Source organism: Rhipicephalus sanguineus, chromosome 3 (assembly GCF_013339695.2).
Source record: "Rhipicephalus sanguineus isolate Rsan-2018 chromosome 3, BIME_Rsan_1.4, whole genome shotgun sequence".
NCBI classification, from domain to species: domain Eukaryota; kingdom Metazoa; phylum Arthropoda; class Arachnida; order Ixodida; family Ixodidae; genus Rhipicephalus; species Rhipicephalus sanguineus.
Genome location: NC_051178.1, coordinates 71,132,807 through 71,156,847, shown reverse-complemented (window position 1 = coordinate 71,156,847; position 24,041 = coordinate 71,132,807). Strand labels below are relative to the sequence as shown.

General features: G+C 48.8%; 1 protein-coding gene across 1 annotated transcript; it reads left to right on the top strand.

The window, feature by feature from the left end:
- Positions 1–264: 264 nt before the first annotated feature.
- On the top strand, positions 265–22,368 carry LOC119386724 (uncharacterized). The gene is made up of 4 exons (XM_049414017.1): positions 265–347; positions 939–1,171; positions 11,321–11,753; positions 22,017–22,368. The coding sequence occupies exons 1-4, from the start codon at positions 265–267 to the stop codon at positions 22,309–22,311; spliced, it is 1,044 nt and encodes a 347-aa protein (XP_049269974.1). The 3' UTR covers positions 22,312–22,368.
- The last annotated feature ends 1,673 nt before the right edge of the window (positions 22,369–24,041 follow it).

The following is a 24,041-nucleotide window of genomic DNA, read 5'->3' as shown; positions in this document are numbered from 1 at the left end:
AGTAGTTGGGGGCTTGCGCATGAGTTCAGCAAAAAGTTGCTCCTTCACACCCCGCATTAGGAGTCAAACTTTCTTTGTCTCATCCATTGCTGGGTCAGCGCGTCTGAATAAGCGCGACATGTCCTCGACAAACATAGCCACGCTTTCGTTTGGCTTCTGAACCCGGCTCTGCAGAGCCTGCTCGGCTTTCTCTTTTCTTTCTGGATTTCTGAATGTTTCACGTAGTTGTCGCTGGAATTCTTGCCAGTTGGTGATAGACGGCTCATGGTTCTCATACCACGTGCGAGCGTAGTCTTCACTATTATCCCCACAACTGATGTTACGCAACAGTCGGCGCAACTGCTCATGTAATTAATTTATGACGATCTGTGACGCGTGGTTGCTGGCTAAGTGTCGTTTCAGAACCTTTGTCAGCCTTTATCTCCTACATTAAAATCGCCAACTGTAACATGCAACATGTCCCTCTCTTGTTTAACACATATGCAAAGTGTTTTATATTTTCAAGGTTCATGGGTAGATATTGACTGCGAATTGCATGTGGCATACCGCGGGCCGTTGTGCGCTGGTATGCGCCACACGTGACTAGGGCAGGCTTTCATGACGTAATCGACAGGCACTTCCTACTATTCATGTCACGACCTGCCAGTCATGTTCTTAATACACCCCCGCCCCACATTCTTATTTTTTGTACATACCAAGATGTGCAGGCGACCAAGTTAAACAGTTAAGTAGGTGATTACAGAGCATGCGACCCGGTCAAGGTGAGGTGGACGAAATGTGTGTCTTATTATTTTTTCATGAAGAAACTTTGCTGACAATTATTTCTAGGTTTCTAGGTTTCTAGTCACCCGCCGTTTCTAGTCACGCTGTTTCTAGGTTTCTAGTCACTAACGGGATGACCCTCTCTATTCGCACTCCTACCCTCCCGCTCTTCTCAGGCCATCACCCAACAACCTAAATCTCGCTGAGCTGCGGTTCTGGGCCGCGCCGGTGACGTTCAGGGCCCGCCAGCTGGATGGTAGCAGCGTGGTGTTCGACCTCCTCCATTGGCTCGCCGAAGGCCGCATCGAGAAGGCGCTCAACGAGAAGATGGGCGAGGTGGTCGTCGAAGTTGTGCACCAGTTCTTGGGCAAGGTGGAGCTTTTCGCGAGAAACGGAACGAAGATCGGAGGTGGGATGTGCCAGTTTCTCCTTTTTCGTTAAAGAGCTCTCGTGGAACAAGCGAATCGACAAGGACAAACGATAGTTATTTACTTAAAGTTAAGATTTGGTAGATGACTCGAAAAATGCATCGTATACAGTGGTGGTCGAACAAATTAAATGTGTAAAGCGCATTGTTCCAACTACAAGTGCTGTTCTAAGTATGTAAGATATATGGAACAATTGATCTTCATTTGCAGTTCATTTTGGTTCTTTTGTAATGTTTGTATTCGCTACCCTTACTCCTTGCGATAGCTCTTCAAGGCTGCAGTATGTTGAAATAAGTAAAAAGAAGTCACAGTTACGCCGCCGCAAGGGCGAAGCAATGAATGCGATAGCCTGAAAGAGGAATGCCACACGAGGAACGACAAGCAGCTCGATACTTGCAGCGCGCCGCTGAAGCACAAAGAAGGACGCCCGAAAAGAACGCACAGGTATACATAGGACAAGCGTGAGCTAACAACTGTCACAGTTGTTGCGTCTTGTACTTGAGCAACGCGCTGAAAGTGTCGACAATGGAAAATCAGACGCTATTAGATATTTCTTTTTCTTTTAAACTGCGGCGCGTGGAATGGCCACTCTGTTTCTCCTGCCGCATGGGGGCGTCTGACGCAAGGTGTGTCCGGTATTCTTTTTTTTTTTTTCGTTCCAGATCACGAGTAGGTACAGAATGAATGAAGTGAACCTTTATTGCGCAGGAGAGGAAGGCTCTCTGCCGCAGTTTGGGAATAGGTGGGGACGGGATTGTAGTGGGTACAGAAAGGGGCCACTTTGTTGTGCGCGTATCAAGGGCAGTTTTCAAATTGAAAGAAAATGTAGGAGCGTTGCGCGACAGAAAACACGCCCAAGGACCTACGAGATTGCGTACTACCAGTGGTAACTGGTGTATATAAATAGCTCACCGTTATTTCGCCGGCGCATGCATGTCGTATGGTTGAGTTGTCTAACGCAGCGCGCTGGGGTGCGAGTGGTCGTTGGTTCGAATCCCCGGTCAGGTGCTTTGGAATTTTCCTTCTCCTTTATTTTTCTTTGTGACTTTTTATATATATACATACATATACATATCCGGGACATGACTGCGACGACAAAAATCCGCCGAGAGTGTCCATATAACTGCTATCGCAATAATAAATAAAGTAAACGTAGTATAGTTATATAGTAATCACCAGTTCTTCTGTGGTGTATAATGTTCTAAGGCTCATTAAACAGTCATCGGAGAGCTTTCGTTTACTACAGCACTTCTAGTTTTGATTACAAGCTAAAACTGAATGTGCAGGAGTTTTCAAAGCATAGGGTTACATAGGAGGTATGTTATATAAATTAAAAAAATTCTATTTCATTAAAAGTAAGGCATCAGAGCGGACTAGTTGGTATGCCACAATCAACAAAGGTTCAGCACAAAGACCGAAGACGGTGTCTTTGTCGCCTATTTGTCCACTGTGTCCTGGTCTTGCGCTGAACATTTTTGTTCGTGACAAGCACTGTGTAGGCAGCCCTGGTGACACAGCCAGCTGGCATCAGTCGCGCGTGATTCGTTAGACTGCCTTAGACAACCAAAAGGCGACCTATTTCCCTGCAATCTACAATGAGGATATATTAAAGCAAAGCTGTTTAGGAAATCGTTCCTTGTGAATCGATCTCAGAAAACTATCATCATCTTAATGGGTATGTGCACTGTGCTGGGAAACCAAAGCTCCTCTGCGTTGCTATCAAAGAGGAGCGAGATCGGCATCTTGTTTTCCCCGGCGCAATGTCCAGGTAGTGGCATCCGTCCATTAGTTTTGCACCGATGCCTCGATAAGAAACTTGGACGAACCACTCGCCGTGTACCGCAGTGACCACAAGGCCTTGGTGGTGAAGATGTCCGTGAATCCAGCTGGGGTATCCCCGCCGGCTCCGAGGTACGGCAACAGGGATACGACAACTGTCGACTCGGCTACGAGCCGGCTGAACCCCATTCTCCCCATGTCGAAGAACTCCTCGCCAAGAGCTCACCGCAAGCACAGCGAGAGCTGCGAGAACAGCAAGGGCAGCGAGAAGAACAACATCAAGAGGAATTGGTCGAGGTCATTAAAGGGCCCCTAAGCCATCCATAGGTCTAAATTTGATTGTGTTGCAGTTGTGCACGAGTCTACAGCGAACGCTAGCGGAGGAGGATGATACAACTTTATTTACGCCATGAAATGGGTCAGGTGAGGGGGGGGGGGATGGGTTCAGGGAAGAGGAAGCCGATGGGCCCTCGGGACGCTTTAGGTGGCCGAAAGTCCTTGCGCTTCGGTGACCCCGATGGCCCAGCACACGATCCGAAGTTGGTCGTCCGGTCGTGAGCTGCGTAAAGCAGCCTCCCATCGCTCCTGTCTCTCAGCCCCCGCAAAGGGGAGATTTGGCTTGTTTGGACAATGACGATATACGTGATTAAAGTCGGCTCGTGGGCTCGAGCAGAGACGACGATGGCATACGGCGTCACCCTGATGAATACGGGAACTGATGAAGCGGGAAATCAGTGTCGTTTGGCGCCGACTCCAAACGGGCACTAGCGGGGTTACATGCGTTTGCTCGTTCCGCTCTTTCCTTCGTTACGCTGAGTTCAAAGGCTCGTCTGTCCGCCGCTCCGAGTACCCTTCCTCAGCGTCTGAGGTGGAAACGCAAGAAGCGCGCGCACCTGCTAAGAGAAAACATGATCTTGTTCCCCCACTGACAGCGTCTGTTGCTCGCAACGACACTTAATCGAACAGATGACGTCACGACGGCCGTTGCGGATAGCAGAAAGGCACGAAGAGGAGCTCGCGAGCGTCTGTGTGTGGTTTAGCGACCCTGTTAGGGTGATGACATGGCCGAGGAGTTGCCGACGTGTACCCTCAGGGAAGACTTTGCAGAAGAAGAATACTACAAAGAAGAAGAATACTACGATTTCGACGATGATTACTAGTGTAAATTGTTATTGTACAGTAGCTACTAGTAGTTACTAGCGTACAGTACATATTACTAGTGCACAGTAGCTACTACTAATAGTTACTAGTGTACAGTGCAGATTGCTAGTGTACAGTAGCTCCTTTGGTCTGTCTCTGATTCAAATGAAACGCCGTCTCGGCTTGGCCGTGGTGGTATGCACGTGGCGGTTAGCGTAAAATGAGTACGTGGCACTCGCTCTTCAGTTGCACTACGACTGCTCCGTTTGCGTATATGGCGATGAAAGCCGGATTCGATAATGCGCGATTTGCCTTCTCCGGTATGCAACGCGTAAGGGTCGTTGAGCCAAAGGAGCAGCCGCTTGGCAAGAATAAAGCGGTGGTGTCTGATGACGTTCACCCCTTGGTCGATTTGAAACCGCCTCCCGAAGTCGTAGAAGCGTGTCCCAATGCGTTCGGTAAGCTTGTGCCCGTCATTGTAGGCGATCCGTCCAAACCAAATGCAATCGTGTCGTGGTCCTGCAGATCGGCGAACGTGACGCTAGTTGACGACGAAGAACAAGTCGTGCGCTGTCGCCGGAGGTTGGTTCATACACGCCAAGACGAGTGAGCCGTACATACGCGGCTATCAAAACCATGCCGAATGCGAATGTACAGACGGAATCTATATTTATGGGCACAGAAATAACTTTAGGAGACCGAAGAAATGTAAAAAGACCTAGAGAGAGGTGAGGGGATCACAATACGGCTTGAGCCGGTCAATGTGGACCGTCTCGAGCCCTCGACGATGGAGATCAGAAAATGACGTAATGGGTTCGGCCACATAATTACCAGGAGAGGTTTGCGCAACCACGCAGTAGGGTGCGTGGTGCTTCCGAAGGAGCTTAGACGAAAGGCCGGGAGCAGCAATTGGCGGGACCCAAAGCCACAAGAGGGAGTCGATGGTAGAAGGGTCAGGAGGTGTCTTTGGCGACACTTTTGATCCTAAGTGAAAGAACGGGCCAGTTGTCGGCATTTCCCGGCGTGCTGTGCGACCCCAGATACAAGATGGCACTCGGCAGGGTCTGGATGGTACGGGAGAAGCATATCAATTGTGCTGGAGGGTTCGCGGCCGTAAAGCAAAAAGAACGGTGAGAATCCGGCAGTGGCTTGGGAGGTGGCGCTGCACGCGTATGTGACAAACGGAAGTACAAGGTCCCAAATGTAGTGGTCTGACGCAACGTACATCGACATAATGTCACCAAGAGTTCGGTTAAATCGTTCCGTTAAGCCATTGGTCAGTGGGTGATAAGCGGTAGTGGTGTAGTTATTAATTTTGCATTCAGATAGGAGTGATTGTAGCACGTCCGAGAGGAACAGGCGACTCCGATCACTCAGCAGTTCACGAGGTGCGCCATGGAGGAGAGCAAAGGGGTGCAGAATGAACGAGGCGACTTCCGTCTGCTGTTGCGGCAGTTAAGGCGGTGGTTTCAGCATACCTTGTCAGATGATCCACGGCGACGACAATCCACCAGTTGCCACCGCCAGTGCATAGAAGAGGCCCGTATAAATCAATGCCGACGCGGTCAAATGGGTGGGCTGGGCAGGGAAGCGGCTGGAGAGGTCCTGTGGAGAGATGCGAGACTGGTTTGCGTCGTTGGCAGGCGATGCAATAGCGGACGTATTTGCAGACGAAGTTGCATATGCGGCACCAATAATATCGTAGACGAAGGCGCGTGTACGGTTGGGGCACTCCGCCGTGACCACACTGTGGGTCATTGTGAAAAACGGAGCATAAGTCTTGAGGAAGATGGCGGGGTGCGACTAATAACCATGTGCGGCCGTCGTTGTGGTAGTTGCGGCGGCATAAAGGTCCGTCGCGGATAACGAAATGCCGCGCCTGACGCCGCAGCGCTCGAGGTGCCTACGCTGTCGGAAATGCTCGACAAAAAAGTCAAAATGGTGGCGATCTATGGGTCCTTTCGTTGCTCCAAGGCCATGTCCAGGATATCAAGTGGCGAGATATCGTGACTGCGAGTAAGAGTGCTGGCGTCTGAAACAAGGGAGAAGCGGGACAGGGCGTCAGCATCACAGTGTCGGCGGCCAGAGTGATATACGACGCGGATGTTGTACTCCTTGAGTCGGAGAGCTCGTTGGCCCAACGAGCTCTCCGACTCAAGGAGTACAATATCCGTATTTTTTTCTACAACCAGCAAAAAGCGCGGTGGTCTTTACGACATCAAAAGTACGACCGTAAAGATAGGGGCGAAATTTCTGAACAGCCCTTACGATGTCCAGGAACTCTTTTGCGTGAGAGAGTAATTGGTCTCGGGTTTCGTGAGTGCACGACTTGCATATGCGACCACGTATTCGGCGCTGGCATCCTTACGTTGTGCGAGAAGCACCAAGGCCGGCACCATTTGCATCACAGCGAATTTCTGTAGATGCACTCGGATCAAAGTGGCACAAGACTGGCGGTGAAGTAAGCAGGCGGCGAGGAGTCGTAAACGCGTCATCACAGGCTTCCGACCAAGTAGACAGTTCAGTGTCGCCTTGGAGAAGTGCGCTTATGGGTGCGTGGCACTTGCGAAATTGCGAAGGAAACGTCCAAAATAGGAGATTAGGCAAATAAAACATCGTTGTGCCTTCAGAGTAGCGGGCTTGGGGAATTCGGTTACGGCTTGGAGTTTAGCAGGATCAGGGAGAATTAATGCCTTCTTTGGAAACAACGTGGCCTAATATAGTCAGTTTTCGAGCTGCAAACAGGCACTTTTTCAAGTTAAGCTGGAGAGCAGCATTCTGGAGACTGGCCAAAACTGGATGTAAACGGCGTAGGCGGATCGGGAAATCTGGAGAAAAGACGATAATGTCTGGCGCCCTACCCTGTCTTCTATTGTTTTCCTGCTGCTTGTCTCAGTTGCGCCATAAATATTAAACAAGTGCACGACTTCAGGCCGCACAAGATGCCGTCCATCATGCGTAACAAACGCAGTGTTCCAAACGTGGTTTTCGAACAGCCTGCCTCAGCCATGGGCACCTTCCAGTAGCCAGAGTGGAGATCCAAGGATAAAAAAACTCCTCTTCTTGCAAGCAGTCCAGTGCGTCGTCAATACGTGGCAACGGGTACACTTCTTTTTGGGTAATCTTGTTAGGTCGTCGATAATCGACGCAAAATCGTATGACACCGTCTTTTTTTCAAACCAGGACGACTGGCGACCCCCAGGGACTGCTGAAAGGTTGGATGACACCGCCTTTGAGCATCTCGTTCACCTGGTCATCGATAACGCGTCTTACACACGCCTATACTTGTTAAGGATGCTGTCGAATGGGCGCATTTGACAGTCAAACGAGGAAGAGAAAGCTTCGAACAAGCGAAGAAGTTCGCCTCGCTGCGTAGTCGTAAGGTCGCTTGCAATATGATAGATCGCGGCATTGGCTAGGGGCGTGATGTCTCGGGGGCGGCCAGATCAGCGGAATCACCCGCTATGTCAAAGACTGAAGACGAAGCCAGCGGTTCGGCTCTCTTAAGGCTTTCACTGCGGCGCAAAGTAATTGGGTCGGCCAATGGGTTTGAAACGTATATCACACAGGACGGCGAACGGCAGTGGTAGCAATCGGCGTCGAAATAGAGGTGCAGACGGCGCGAAAAGCACTGTGCCGTCATCTGCCGAGTCACAAGATATTCTGACAAGGGCAGTACATCAGGCAGATATAACGGTGTCTTCAGAAACGGCGATTTCACGACAAGGGTCCTGGTTGTCATTGATAATGTTGTCAAAAACGGAAACAACTCGATTTTGGCGCGGGAGCAATCGATGATCGCATGATGTGTGGAATGAATGAATAAGCTTTATTAAAAGTCCGGGCGTGGCGGGGGAAGAGGGGATGAACACCTGTCCCGTCCCACTCTCCGTCGATGATGATGGCGTCAGGTGACGGCTTGAAGCCCTTGGACCCGGGCGGCATCTTCGGCTTGCCGGACGGCCCAAAGTTGGTAGGTCAGCTTGTCGCTGGTGAGTGCCGCCTCCCAGCGGCAGCGACGCTGGGAGGCGGCACCGTCTGCACCTCTATTTCGCCGCCGACTGCTACCACTGCCGTTCGCCGTCCTGTGTGATATACGTTTCAAACCCATCGGCCGAACCACTTAATAATAATAATAATAATAATAATAATAATAATAATAATAATAATAATAATAATAATAATAATAATAATAATAATAATAATAATAATATCTGGGGTTTAACGTCCAAAAATACGATATGATAATGAGAGACGCCGTAGTGGAGGGCTCCGGAAATTTCGACCACCTGGGGTTCTTTAAACGGACTGTCTATCGTCCTTCATCGCTTTTCTGTTTTGTACCGCAATAGAAAGCGTACCGTCTGAAGTGTCCAACCTTGCAACGGTTTCTCTGGAAAGTGAGTAGAAATTTTTAAAAGAGAATTTTTCGATCTGCATTCGGCCTTCTTCCATTGGCGTGAAACATGCCCACAACAGTGGTTGGTGGAGGCGATGACGATTGTAGTGCCGGTAAAAGTTAAAACCGAAAGCGCATGCGATTTCTGTAGGATTACTTTATTTTCGCTAAACACTACTGTAATGAATGTAACAGTCGTTTTCAGCTCGCTAGCGGTTAAATGAAGCCTTATTATACGATTACAGAACACTTGTTTGGCTGTAATGGCAGTCTATGCGTTTATTTTAGCACTGCTGCCGCAATCCAAGCCAAGTCGATTCATCAAAAAGAGGCAATAAATGAGCGCCTTCACAGCACAGCACATATGAGACATCCTAACAACAATACAGCGGCACAGTACGACCAGCGTGGAGAGCCGCATGGCACAGCACATTAGTTAAAGCAGACGAAATCGAAGACGGCGCCGCAAGCAGCGCCACCGGGCGCCTTTTTGGATGCGCGAGAAAAAAAAAGCGAAAAATTACTCTCTGACGCAACCGAAAGGTACCTCAAGTGCGTAAAATACAATTTCAAGTTATACATGTTTGTTTTTAAACAAAATGAGTCTACCTGCGAGGATTTCTTCTCCTACCAGTAGATTGAACCACATCGCCGTTGGGTGACGCTAGCGGTCATTCTTTCACAATTTTCAACATCAAATTAAAAATGTAATTATTTTTTTAAGGGGCAAAAGCATGGTCGTTGCCGCCGATGTGACGAACGATCTTTTCATTTTCACCACAATCAGAAAAATTTTTCCGAGTGGTAGACAGTCCCTTTAACGTGCGGCTAAATGTAGTACACGGGCCTCAAATTGTCGCCTCCATCGAAAATGCAGCCGCCGCGGCCGGTATCCGATCCCGCGATCTTCGGGTCAGCAGTCGAGTGCCATGGCCACTAGACCACCGTGGCGGGGCCATTATGTGTGGAGACAAAGTCCCAACCTGATATGACGTCGTGAGAACATGATGGCAACACGATGAATTCGATGACAGCGACATTCTGAATGACGACACGGCCTGTGCAGGTGCCCGACGGCTCGACGTGCTGCGCGTTGGCTGTACGAAGGGATAGTCCAGAAAGTGGCGTCGTCACTTTTCCAATTCTACGGCAAATGCGGGCATCTATCGCTGCACGTGTTGTTATCGTTGGCCATATGTGATTTTGTTCTGATGTGTTTTTTTTTCGTTTGTCGACTGAAATGATGCCATGTGTAATATTGTAATGTGATGTACCCACTCCTGCCATGGCTACCAAAAGGCAGCCGGCAGTATCTGATAAAATAAATAAAATAAAATAAAAAGATAAAGAGCAGTGCTGGTGTCGACAAGAGCCAGCGTCAATGCTCCTTCTATTGCAACTTTAATAACGTTTTTCGGAGAAATCTGAGGCCTTATACATTTCGCTGGCACCGCAGTTCTTGCCTCCTGAACTGCGATAATTAGTTTTCCTGGCGCAGAGGGCTCCGCGGATGGTGCATGGGAGAAAGGGAATGGGGGCGAGGAGAAGGCGCACGGCGAGAGGAGGATGCGTCTCGGCGACAGGGGAAGATTCGTGGTTGTCGGGATAACTACGGCGTGGTTGAAAATGTGACGCATAGGTGACCCATTGTGGACGCACATTGTCGGAGACGTTCGGTGCACGAAGGCGACAGTGAAGTGCCACACGTCCAGCAAGGCCACAATGAAAACTAATAGGACGGTTGTATTCCGCGCGCCAAGTGTCCTCAGGGATTGCGTACGGTACTACTGGTCGGTAGGCGGGGATACCGGCGGGCGCATAGGCGGGCGACGTGGCACGTAACTTTGCAGCATGGTCAGCTACCTGGTCCCTGATGATGTTTGGGAGAGCGGGCGCCAATGGAGAACTCGACTGGTCGTGAATAATCGTCATCAGTGAAAGCTGATGAGCGACTCCTTCACAGACGAAATCCTTAATCTATAGCAGCAGGGATGCGCTATCAGGAGCAACAGCCAAGCCCGACATTGAAATCACCTGTGAATTGGCGGCTGGCCGCGCGTTGTTTGCGTAGTTCATCGAAGCTTCGCCAAGGACTTACCAGTTCAACTCTCCGAACAGGGTCCGATACACTATGAACATGGAATAGACACAATGGACGTCGTCTTCACTCGTGACGCACTGCCTGTTCCTCTTCGCATGTACTTCGGGGCATTGCCGTCGTTCCAGTGCATCAACCACGTTTTCCACTTCTAGTACCCTAGGGCGTTTATTAAAGCGACAAAATGAGGCGTGCACAACGAGTGCTTGTATTGCGCCCCATTTTAGGTTTCCTTAGTCTAGGCTTTTACCACGTGCAATTTTGACGGTGCGCATGCCTTCGTAAGTTTTTATGAAATAAATTCTACCATTTGGTTTGTGATGTATTGCTTCGTTTATACCGTAACGGAAAAGTAACGACGTTACTATTATCACTATAACTGTAAGTTACTTTTTTGGCTTAGGTAACTGTAACTGTAACGCTGTTACTTTTTGCTGGCAACGTGCCCATGACTGATCCGGCCCATGCGAACAAAGATCACGAGTGTGATACAGCTGAGAGACTAAAAACACGCTACGGCGCCTGAGTGGCCCCGTTTAGTTGCGCAGCTCCTAAAAAACATCACTACAATTTCTGGTTGGTCAGAAAAAATCGTGGAGCAGAAGTATGTTTTATTGGGCCGCCTAACATCATAACGTCTCGTAATATACGCTGACATGTGCATCTAAGCCTATGACCGGCAGTGCACTCATTTTTGTTCTTTCTTCTTTTCAGAAATTAAAAAGCCACGCGAAGACCCGAGCTTCATTCCTGCGTTCGTCTTGCCTGGAACTGAAGAGAGCATATCTCCTTCTAACAATCCTCTGGGCCCCTGGCAAGATCCCAGCAAATGGGGAATATTTGACTACAGCATCAAGCGAATGACGATGGCGTCGAAGCTCGACCCACTTGTGCTTACTGACGTGGACGACGTCACATGGGAAGGCAGGATCTTCCACATAACCAACGTGACCGTAGATGGTCTCGGCTACCTTCGCCGAGGAGGCGACAATTACGCCGTGGCTGATAGATGTGGCATCAGCGCCCGCGTAGCCCTGGCTATGGAGAATATCGGGGTCCGACTGTACGCCACCATGGACAGTCCAGCTCTGCAGTTGCGAATGGACGTGCGAATTGTGGGAGTTGACGTGATCCTCAAGGTGAAAGAGTGAGTCTGGTTTGCTCTCCTTTTTATTTCCTCATGAACTGGAAAGATCTAGCCTGACTGCGATGAGGCAAAGATGTTATCAATCTTCCTTGAAACACGCATATCGTGCGAAGAAGGTCTCGCAACACACAATCTCGCAGTAATATTGTGTAGTGAATAAAGCATTTATAATTAGAATAAATATATTCCTATTGCCCATAGATGGATTATTTGAGCACTTGCCGATTAAGAGGAGCGTCGACCGGTGTTATGCTCACCGGCCGTATAGGAGGTCAAGGACTCATTATTTCTTGCAGCACAAATGCAAGTTTTCTTACCTTCGAAACTGCTTTTGATGTGGCTTGTTTCTTTGATCGGTGAGTCGATTCTCGAGGTTCCGCTCGACTGCATGTGTCCACACCTGAATTTACACAACCAGGTAGCTCACGGCATTAAAAAGAGAATAAGCTGACATAGTTTCATAGCAGGGAACCGCGCAGATACACGAGACAAGAGAGACTGACAGGACTTGGCAGTCTCTCTTGTCTCGTGTATCTGCGCTGTTCCCTGCTAGAAAGCCAAGCCAACAAGCTCAAGTTTACACCCTTTTAAAGTATCCTTCTTGGTCTTATCGAAATGAAAAATTATGCGATGAAGTGCGGGATGTTAGGCCGCTTCAGTGAGCTCATCTTTGTGGCACCAATGGCTAATTTGTCTACGCAAAAAGACTTTGTGAAAGTCAGGCTAACAAGTAGCTTTTTGCAAGCTTGTTCGTTCATACTGAAATTGTAATGTAAGGCGAGCTTTAGTGTACCCTGCACAAGGGTCGACCCCAGGCACACCGCAATTGAACGGCTTTTTGATGGAGTGCAAGCAGGATGTTCTGACGCCAGGAATGCCTAGGACAGTACGGCGAGAGGCCGGGGGTCGCGTAGTACCGGATTGTCGTCAAAGTTAAGGTTTATAGTTTTAAAATCCGGCAGATCCCACGCGTTGTGAGAATAGGTTTCATGCGAAGCAGTCAATGAGTACTTCTATGCTGCATTTTTTTCGCTTCGAGCTCAGCATTACCAGGTGGATCGATGTGTTTTTGTAAGTGTAGCAGCTATGTGAGCATCGTGGGCTTACCAGGCACGTCGACAACACTGCCGTTTAATGGGTAACTTATGGTGCGATGTAACGTCAGCCTTCACATTAAAGTACATACGTCAGTGTTATCTAAACGAAGTGCACATTATGGTACAACCATGTGAATATCACACGTAACTTTCGTTAATGTATTCATTCCACCGGGGTCGAGCAATGCTTCAATAAATGTGACGTTTTTAGACTGCCATGAAAGCGAGCCAGCACTGGAACCATAGATGTTAATCTGATATGACGCCCGTATCATAGGAGTACATATGTAGTGTTTATTGCTTTCTTGTAAAATTAGGTAGCCAGCACCACAAACACTACTGACGTTGCACCGACATTATGCCTGCGTAGGCAGTTTGTTCAAACCACTTTATAGACCTGGCGTGACTCTTTGGTAGAATACCTGATTGCCACGCTGAATGCTTGGGTTCGATTCCTGCTGGGATCCTAATTCTTATTCTTTTCATTCTTCGGGTCAACGCTGCCGATGTCGGTTTTCCTTAATGCACACCTTTAAATTACCAATGTCTATTCTCGCCGTTCCTGGTTAGATATAAACTGTCAATCATCTGTGGTGCATACCCGTACACCATGGCCCGTGGTAAACGGGTATGTACCACACGTGTCTGGAGGAAAGGGTTCGACGACGTACACGACAGGATTTGCACGTAATTGATGTCATGGCAAGACAGTCATATTCGTCAAGTCATCGTACTCTCCCATGCCAGTTTTGGTCTACACCAAGTTAAGGAGGCGATCATGAGAGCACCCAGACGTAGGCGGCTAGATAGATAAATAGATAGATAAGTAGATAGAAACGCTCAATGTGCCAAAGGTTCGCTAAGAAATGCTTCGCATTTCATAAATTGAGGTGACGGGAGGCACGTGCGTGAAGAACATTTATGCGATTTTTTGGGGCTAGGAGAAATGAAATGGTAATAACATAAAATTGAATAATGAACATTTTATTGATAGCCGCGATCGCGCATGTTTGAGCAGGAAATTCAGAAACACTCGTGTTCCAACACAGTTCTACTTCTCTCCATTCTTATAACACTACCGTGCCCCGAGACATTCTGCTGCAATGTTCAATTGCCGTTCGAATGATTACGCATACAAGACAGTGAGGACCAGCGCAACGCTCCTCGCTGATGTAACGCGGCTGTTGAGTGCGGCGTTTAGTCTGACAACGGGGTGGTAGCACCGGTACATATAACTGTTGCGCGTGTACCATACGCTGACGAATTCAAGGGATGGCGCCAGACTGAAAGCCGCTTAGAGCATCCGAGTTGCACCAATAAACGTCAGCTGGCCCTCGACACTTTTTCTTATATTTGTTATGATCTATATATACACAACCGCACCTCCAGACATGCATACCACTACCACAATGGTGGCTCATCTAGCCACCATAACCACCACCAGCAAAACAGAAAAAATGTCTGACGTGTGAAACATCACAATCTTCTGTAACGCAGCTTATGAACCTATTCTCTGCAATTTCACAATGGCCACAATGACTAACCAGAAGTGACACTTCTTTGCCTGATATGGAAGGCTTCAATCATCTCTTTCACTCTTGCCGCAACTATTAGCGATTCGTATTGTAAGCTGAAACTTTGTGTAGCAACCACAGCGCTTTACATGCGCGGTCAAGTGCTTCCATAGCTGTTTTTCAGATTATTGCATTGCTCTCTTGGCCTCTTATTAAAAACGTCGATGTTTCAATGATAGGGCAAGGTTTGACTCCAGGCCGAAGTACATGACCATATCATTATCAGCAGCAGCAGCATCACCAAGTGTTGGAGTGGCCATGAAAGACACAAGTTGTGTGTAAAATGAATGTACAACAGTTGCGCTGCCGGCTACATCGCTGTCTTCCACAAATGCGGATCGTACATGTGCGTGTGCTCTTGCTTGGCGACGGGATGGCTTATATGAGCCAGAAGCCTAGAAGGTGAAGGTAAAAGCTAGGCTTACACAGACAATGCACCGTAAGAAGGCCGATGATTCGAATTATGGCGCGACACACGCGGAAGCAGTAGGGCAATAGCTGCCGGAACATTTCGCGTCTCATGCAGCGGACATCGGAGTCAAGCATCAGAGAGGGAGTGTAGGCAGGGAACAGCGTGCCCGTGAAGTATAATGAGAGATAGCAGCAGCAGAGTGGTCCGGGATACGTGCCACGGAGCCCGAAGAAAGTGCGCGGTGTTAAGCCGTAGAAATGAGCGGAAGAGAGGCTCGGCCATCATGAGACTGCAACAACCGGGCTCGGCAATAAACGTATGTCGACGAATGTGCTGATGGAGGAGTGGGAAGAAGCGCTGTGCCATAAGATATACGCCGTTGTGCGCATCACGATCTGGAGAGGTCGATGAGAATAGGACCCTATAGTTCTGTTGCATACACAAGCAAATTATAAGCGTCCTCCCAACAACTTCATTTCGATATCAGCGTTATCTCGGTGCGCTTATATTCGCTGGGAAATGTGAATTTGGCCCAATTCGCAGTAAACATTTCCAATATTGTTTCTGGAGTTGCGTCATCGGGGTTGTGCCGGAATTTGTTAGTTATTCCGTCTTTGGCTAGGGTGGGTTTTCGGAGTGCGTCTGGTGGACGTTAGGAACAGCTCGGGTCACTCGATTTACCTGCCGAGCTCGCTCTTATTTATTCTGGAATAACTTACGGCGACACAACAACGCCGGGAAAGAAAATCCTGGCAGATCCCGCTCACTGGGGGAATCGATTTCCTGCGAAGCAGTGAGTGAGTAGCTGCGTGCGGCGCATTGCTTGGCTTCGCGCCAACCATTATGATGCGGATTGACGTCCTTGTGTGAAGTGAGTGCTAGTAGTGTGCTATCGCGGGCTCACCAGCCGGACAGGATGATGACACTGGCGCCTAAAGGGTAGCTTATGGTGAGACGCAACATCGGCAGTCATGTTAGAGCCGAGACGGTTACATCGAAATGAAGTGCACGCAACAGTGCGATGAAGTGCCTGTCATGCGTAGCGGTCGTTGCGGCGCATTCCTCTGAGGCCGAGCAACACTTGACTATAGCTTGCTGATGTTAATTAGAGCAATAATAGCGCGGTTCTGGAGACTTTCAATGGCCCTTTAACTAAGGCGGAGCTAAAAAATCAGCCTTAGGAGAACATGGTACCACCAATGCCATACTCCGCAATTTAAGCGATCAGCAGCTTGAGCGCTTAGTTAATTATTTCAACGAGCAGATCTTGGAGACAGGGTGCCTTCCACAAGAGTGAAAAGACGCCACCGTCATACTTATCCAATAAGCGGGCAAAATTCTCAGTCTGCAGAACTTACGTCCGATATCCCTCACATTCTGCCTTGGGAAACTCTTTGAACAAGTACCCCGCCACAGTGGTCTAGTGGTTATGGCGCTCGACTGCTGACCCGAAGGTCGCTGGATCGAATCCCGGCCGCGACGGCTGTACTTTCGATGGAGGCGAAAATGTTTCAGGCCCGTGCACTTAGGATTTAGGTGCACGTTAAAGAACCGCAGGTGGTCGAAATTTCCGGAGCGCTCCAGTACGGCATCCCTCATAATCACAGCGTGGGTTTGAGACGTTAAACAGCACATATTATTATTATCTATGAAAAAGTAATTCACACGAGGCTCCGCGAATCACACAGCATTACATGGTGCCTGGGACGCTCTGGAGTCCCGGCAACGGATCGGAGGAACGCACTAGCTCGCGAACTAGCGTCATTTACCGAGAACATTGTAGTCTCCTATCAGTCGTCACGTACGGCTTTAGGAGACAGCTATCCACTGAGGGCATATTTCTCACACCTATGGAAGTGATAATTAATATACCTACGGTAGGGGAGCATAGGGTAGTAGCGATAGACATTAAAAGTGCTTTCGACACCATATCGCACACACTCATACTCGAAGTACTAGAAAACGTAGAATGTGGGTTAAACGCAAAAATAGGGTTAATTCAATGCGCACAGGCACTTCCACACTTCCACATTACTTCCATGCTGTTTATTACCACGTAAAGATGTGATAAACGAAACAAATCACGCCATATCCGCGCAGTGAATGATGATTGAGGAGCTGGCTCGGAGATAATCGCGGAAACCGTGAATGCTCCGCACAGTACCTCTACTGTCATATAAAGACAGACACGTTGTTATAGTAGCGATTGTGGTGAGGTTGTTGTCGAACCACAAGCGGTCTAGACCCTGCCGCTGTGGCCGAACGTGTGGTCGAGGAAATCGCGCTTGGAGCGCGCGTCGGCGCCACGAACTTCAGGTAGCGACCGCTTTCGGCGCTTGGCCGCTGCATCCCGCGCCCGTACCTCGTCGAGGTTCTCTTGCCGCCGCTTCCGCGCTGCTTCGGCTTCGCGGGCTTGTATCTCGGGGTCCGCATGACGCTGACGTCTCTCTGCGGCGTCGCGAGCTCTCACCGCAGGGTCTTGGCGGCGAGCAAGCACTGCTGCTGCCTTGCGAGCCCTCCGCTCCGCCGCCTTGTCTTCTTCGTTCATGCTATTAAAATCAAAGCGCGCTGCTGGAGTGGTGCGAGCGCCGCATGCTACAGTTGTATATGCTATATGTGCTTTTGCCTGCGTTAATATCATCATCAGGGCGCTCGAACAAGAGGAAGAAGACTTCTCTTTCAGGCGAACTGCGCCTGTAGCGGTCGCCTCTGGAACTAAGGTTACGCTTACGGCACGGAACTTTGCCCCAGATTAAGAACCTGGCGAGCCAGCTCTTTCGTCACATACGCTCTTTCGTCACAGATGGGTAAGCCATGATAGGGATACAAAACATCAGGACAGAGAAATTCAAGATTCCAGGCAATGGCACACCTCAAGGGGCTATCATGTCGCCCCTTTTATTCAATTTAGGCATAAGCAGGCTAGCAAAGCGATTAGAGCAAATTCCAAACTTAAAATTCCCGCTGTATGCGGGCGACAACAAGCCCTCTAGGGTACAAAGAACACGTCTTGAAAGAAGCAACTGAAGCAGTAAACAACTTTGCAGAACAAAGTGGCATGTCGTGCGCACCAAGCAAATCTGAATAGATAAGGCTACACGGCCATAATTATCGAAAAGACCAAAGCGTTAGTCTATGGTTAGGCAACACGGAAATCCAAAAAAAAAACAACGAATCTGAGTCCTAGGCCTATGACTACAACAAAATCGGGGGGCACACTTCACTATCAAAGCGCTGAAAGCAAGAACCAAACAAATATCTCGCATGATAAACAGAGTGGCGAGAAAAAGCAGATATCTCAAGGGTACGGAGGCCATCCGGCTAGTACACGCGTTTGTTCTCAGTAGGGTAGGGTCCCATATCCGCCTCGTGCGCTGCTGCTTTGAGCTGTACTGGTGGCGCCACCAACGGCGAACGGTGGCGAAAGGTGGATACGCGCGGCTCATAGAAGCCGTGGGCAAAGCGCCCGTTACTCGCCATTTTTCTATTAATTTTTCATTCTGGATTGACATTTGTACTGCCGACGCTGCTCCACTAGACAACCATGCCGTTTATTACGTCGATTGTTCTATATTATTTGTTTTAAAATGACAGGCCCGTTTTTTATGCGTGTGAGCGATGCACCGCGTACGTTTCTTACGTGCATGTGTTTAAGTTGTTTGCGTGATCTGTTAACACAGATGAAAAAAAAAACTGTTGCAATACAAAACAGCATTCTTGTTTTATTGAACAACCCAAACAGTACAACACCAATGAATATTACGGCTGCATGCCTGCTTAAGAAACGCACAAAAACACGCGTTTTTATCTTCGCCCAACACTCGTAGCACTCAACTAGGCCAAGAAAACCGAAATCTGACTTGCTGAAAGTTTTAACAGCCGTCACACAGCTGCATAATAATGCGTGAAAGTACTTTAGCAAATGACCAACAAACATTCACACAGCGTTTTTTTGTTCACAGACCGTGTTAACATATGAGAAAGCGCTAACTGCATTGCAATCACATATTTCGGAATATCTACTCACTTTCACCATTGAAACCGCAATCCTCTAACACTTGCGCTTTAAACTGAGCATGGCATTACTGAGACTTATATAGGAAATGCGCACGCGTGGCATTACTCAGATTTATATAGGAAATGCGCACGCGTGTAATGTATCTCGCATGCTAGATTCTCCTTTGGTACGTGCAGATCAACATAAAATGCGATTCCAGAGGTAATGTTCGTGGAGTAGCGAGCATATAGAAGGGCAACTACTTACAGCTTCACTTACCTTTGCAAAAACGGTATTCCAATTGCAATTCAATATTAACCGACGCAACAACGATAACAACACACTTGTTGCACACAGGCGTACCAGGTTGACGCGCGAGGCCAAGCGTGGTATTTTGAGTGTAGCACAATCGTGCGCGTACAGTACGCTAGAATATTCTGGCACAATGTCGTCAAGCTTGCATTCACTTCAGCGGTTCCCACGATGCAGCACCAGTTGACCTCCTCGCGTCATCGAACTGCTGCGACGCCGAGAACTACACACACAGCTGACTTGGAAAAATGCGGTCTTGCAGGAGGCCATCTTGCCCAGCAACCAACGGACAAAAGTACACAACTGAGGCGTCTGAAACATTGCCGTTGATGAGATGGCAGCTGAACAAAATAAGGGCTCATCGTCCGACGTGTGGCCACCGCCTTACACAATATTAACGTTGCAACGTCCAAGGAAGACGCGACCAAAGCGACGAGCCCAGCCGGTCTTGTCGGGTGCGTTGTCGACTGCACAGTGCACAGCGCGCTCTCTCACGGCCACCGAAAGAAATAAAAGAAAGTGGAAGCAAGCATATCGGTGGAAGCAAGAAGAGGTGTTGCATCGTCGGTGTGGCGTATTGTCGAGAGATGGCGCTAGTTTGTTTTTGCAAAACGGAATCGCAAACTTCATTCAAAATGCACGGGCTCCTATGGCGGGGTTGGGAGCGGGTGCAACCGCCTGAGCCGAGCGGTGGCACCACCATACCAGCGCACGAGGCGGATAGCCAGCCGTGTCAAGAGGTCAGCTCCTGGGCAACCAAAGAAGTGGACGTTCTCATACGTATGGCGTATTAAGCGGCACTGGGACTCCCACCCAGGACATCCACTGATAGACTACAAGCGCTCGGACTTCATAAAACTTTCGAGGAGCTGAGGGCAGGGACTACGCTGGGGCAAAGGGAACGCATCGACCACTCAAAGGCAGGAAGACGGGTCCTCGCGGATTTAAATTTTCTTATCCGACCTCATTAGTGCAAGGAGGGCTTTGTTTCTCTACCCCAGATTTTACAGGAACAAGTGACAGTTTACCCAATTCCGAAGAACATGAGTCCACTGTACCATAGCGCAAAGCGCACGGCTTAAGCGAGACAACTCACTAAAGGTTTGAGCGGGCACCCTGGCGTCATTTACACCGACGTCGCAAAGCCGGATAATGGTAAATTACTCCAAACACTCAAATTTATTAACCTCGGCCTCAGTGCGTACCCGTTGTACGAGTACAGCTGGAAAAACTGCAATAGCTTTAGAAATTAGACAAGCAGACGCAAGCGGGAACTCGATAGCAGTAATGACAGACTCACAAGTGGCGTGCCGAATGTTCATAAACGGACGTCTACCTACGCATGATCCTCACGCTACTAGGCTAAGTACTCTGCGAATCACACAGCATTACATGGTGTCCGGAACACTCTGGAGTCCCAAGAAAGGAACGGAGGAACGCACGAGCTCGCGAACTAGCGAACCGGGCAGACGCCGCCCCGAGTAAAATGCCAAAAGGCCACAACCCGCACCACATTCTGGAGCACCAGCGTCGAGAACGACAAACTTACGCGCCTCCGCATCCGCAGCTCGGAGTAGGAGGCGCTCGGAAATACAAAAAAAATCCAGACAAACACCTATCTGCACTTAGGACTATGGCACGCAATGTGGCCAGCAGTATACGCTGGTTAATATCCATGGTGCGCGGGGTGGCCGTCTCTTCTTGACATTATGTGGGTATGCATGTCTAGGTCACCAAACATAAACTCACCCCTGGTACAGACATGCTCAGACAGCCTTCGGAGACCGTCCTCGCTCGAACTGACCTGGAGACCCAGAAGGGTCTCTTGGATCAGGCTGAGCGTACAGCAACGGCCACTGGAGTCCTGGACTAGAGATTCACCCTTCGCGCTCCCTTATCTCAATCAATTATTCCTAAAAGAAAAGTAAGGTCTGCACACACGGTCACAAGAAAACAAGACAGATGGATGGATGGAAAGAACTTTATTTACGTCCTGTACAGGGTGTTGCCACCTGCCTAGCTAATCCCATGTCGGGACTGAGAGGTCAAGCCTCCTAGCCCTGTCATGGGCGTATTGGACGGCAAGGACTTGGGGGATATGGTCGTGTGACTTGATCATGCCTGCAAACCGTTCCCGGGAAATGCCAGGGCAAAGCGACCCACACTGGCAGAGCATATGCTCAAGCGTGCATATTTCTTTCTTGCATACCTCGCAAATAGCTTTCATTTCTTTTGTCATACCATTCTTTTCTGTGTGCCGGTGAGTAATAAGTCAAGACACCACAAATGTACTTGTTCTGCAAATATGTCTATTTTCTATGGCAAACAACAGCAGATTGTCTGTGCTGCTGTAAATGTAAAGCACTCCGTCCAACGTGTGCTTGTTTTCTCTCTTGCAATGAGTCGGATTTTGTTGGTTTGCAACTATTTTCTGCAGCTCTCAAGTCTACATACCCATGTCACTTGTCGCAGGGGTTTCTAGCATTTCTATTTTACAGAAATACTTGACCTATTGAATGGTTTTGAGGCCCGTATTTTCTTCGTGGAATCTTTCTCTGGTGTACCTCACGGCGAGTGCAATGTGGTTCCTTCTTGAAACCTCATTTTTATTTCCCCATTATACTTTGGCTAGTACCTTCATGATTGCATGATTTAAACGAGTGCCACGGGCCATGGTGTCTCATGTCCTTGTTTAATTGGCCATGTCCGTCGCCATCGCAAGTCGATGGTGTTGTGTTGCGCTGTATAAAGCCGCTGTCCTGGTGCAATAAAATGGACGCATTTACTGTAGTTTTACGAGAGCGATGAAAGCAGAGGAAGCCGTTGAATGCTAATATTATGGATTGTTGCTTCTTGTTTTGTTTTTGCCAGGACGAACAAAACCATCGAAATTGAAGACTACCAGCTCAACTTCTCAATACCACTTGAGTACGACGTGTACGTGCTCACACCCGTTGCCGGTCCGCTGGTTGAAACATTTAGGGGGTACATGAGAAGGCGGTTGACTGAAGACGAGACAAACAAGCTGGAAGATCACTCGAGGAAGTACCTGGAGCGCGCCATAGGAACAGTGACCGAATTCATAACGGATCCTGCTCCTTGGATGCCATGGAACAGCTCCATCATCGATGCCTACCGCAGATTCGCCGAAGAGCGTAGAAATTGATCTAATATTACGTAACACTGCTACTCTGCGGTATCTGCAAATAAAGACAATCAGTGCCATACTTTGATTAGCACACAAGAGTTTAGAAAATGACTGAATGCTTACAATGTATTGATAATAATATTTTTCTGAAAAAATATTTGTATTGAGGAAGCGGGAACCCTGAGACAGAAGATAGCATACATTAAAGGATACACTGTAGATGTCTTTTTTTCGGCACTGCAATGTGGATTCTGTAACGGCTTCCGTCTCGAATTGTGTAACCCTTGCTTTGGTCCCGACCAATGTAACCATGTCGGTGACAACAGGAAAAGGCCTGCTGCATATGGAGGGGCGGAATTCCGCATCCACTCAATCGCTTTGCTGGAACAAGGACTTGAATTTATGAGCAACCGCCTCTGATGTATACGTGTTGCTTTATTCGTCTATGCACATGCGTGACAAAGGGATATATATGTGAAACGTTTCCCTGCTAATAAACAGTTGTGAGTATAGCGCGTGTCTTCGTCTTCTTCCTTGTATTTGTCGCTTTTTTGCGCTAATTAGTCTCCGCCAGTTGTTCACACAACAGCCAGAAAATATCGCTCTCTGCTAGAGCAACTTGAGTTCACAGGTGATGAAAGATGGCTGACGCACGCTACGCTTTGGTCATGGCCCTGCTGGATTGGTAGCAAAACAGCATTGATTCCATGTTCACAAGCATCGAACTGGCCTAGGATAGGTGGGGTGGCGAGAATCTCGGACCGAAGTGGCCGCTTGAGGACGGCTTCATGGCCATACTTCGCTTGCCTTTAGCCGCGACACACGTAGTCCTTTAGCCGCGACACAGGTAGTCTTCTCTGGCCTGCTGTATGCGCTTGGTGTTTCGTGAATGATACTGAGGAGCTATTTGACAAGCACGTGTCGTTTTGCCACATTATCTACTTCGTGACACTTTAGTTGACCAGAGGTGAGTAGTGGGGTTTGGTCAATTTCTGTGGCACATGTGTGTTTGCCCGCGGACTACATTTTATTGCAATAGCAATTATATAGACACTCTCCACGGGCTTTTGCCGCCGCCGTTATGTCCCGTATATGCGTATGTATACACACGTAAAAACCAAAAATAAAAACAATTCCGGAGTAACTTTTTCCGATGCACGCGACCTGGGATTCGAACCTGTGCCCACTCGCTCCACAGCGCGCTGCGTTGGGTAAGTGTACCACGCATATACATCCATCACTAAACTAACGGCGAGCTATTTATCGACACCACTTACCGCTGGCGGTACGCAGAGCTCGGAGGTGCTTCAGCGTGATCATTATCACCCGAGAGATAGCGCGAAGCGCGTGCTTTAGAGGTCATCGCCCCGCTAGTAGCTGGGTTGGGTAGGCTGCTCTTGTGTTCGGAAAAGCAGCGGCGCTTCAGAGTTGGATCAAACGGAGGCGGCGTTGGGTCAAAATTATGCGAGACGCGGGCCATGCTGCGCCGTTGCCCGCGCTGTGTTTGCGTCGTCTCGCTGGCGACCCACGCTAGATTGCGATTTTGGGGTCTTGGGACAACGCGAGCGCAAGAGCTCAAGAGTGGCTTGGTTTCTGCGCATGCGCCCTGGCGGCTCGCAAATTTCTTGGTTCTCCTAGCTCCTTGGATCAGCAATTCTAAAGCTCTCTAATGTTTCGCAGGAGTTGGATGTGCGCCTCCGACTTGTACTTTGATATACAGGGCATGGCCACCCGTGCCCGTGCCCGGC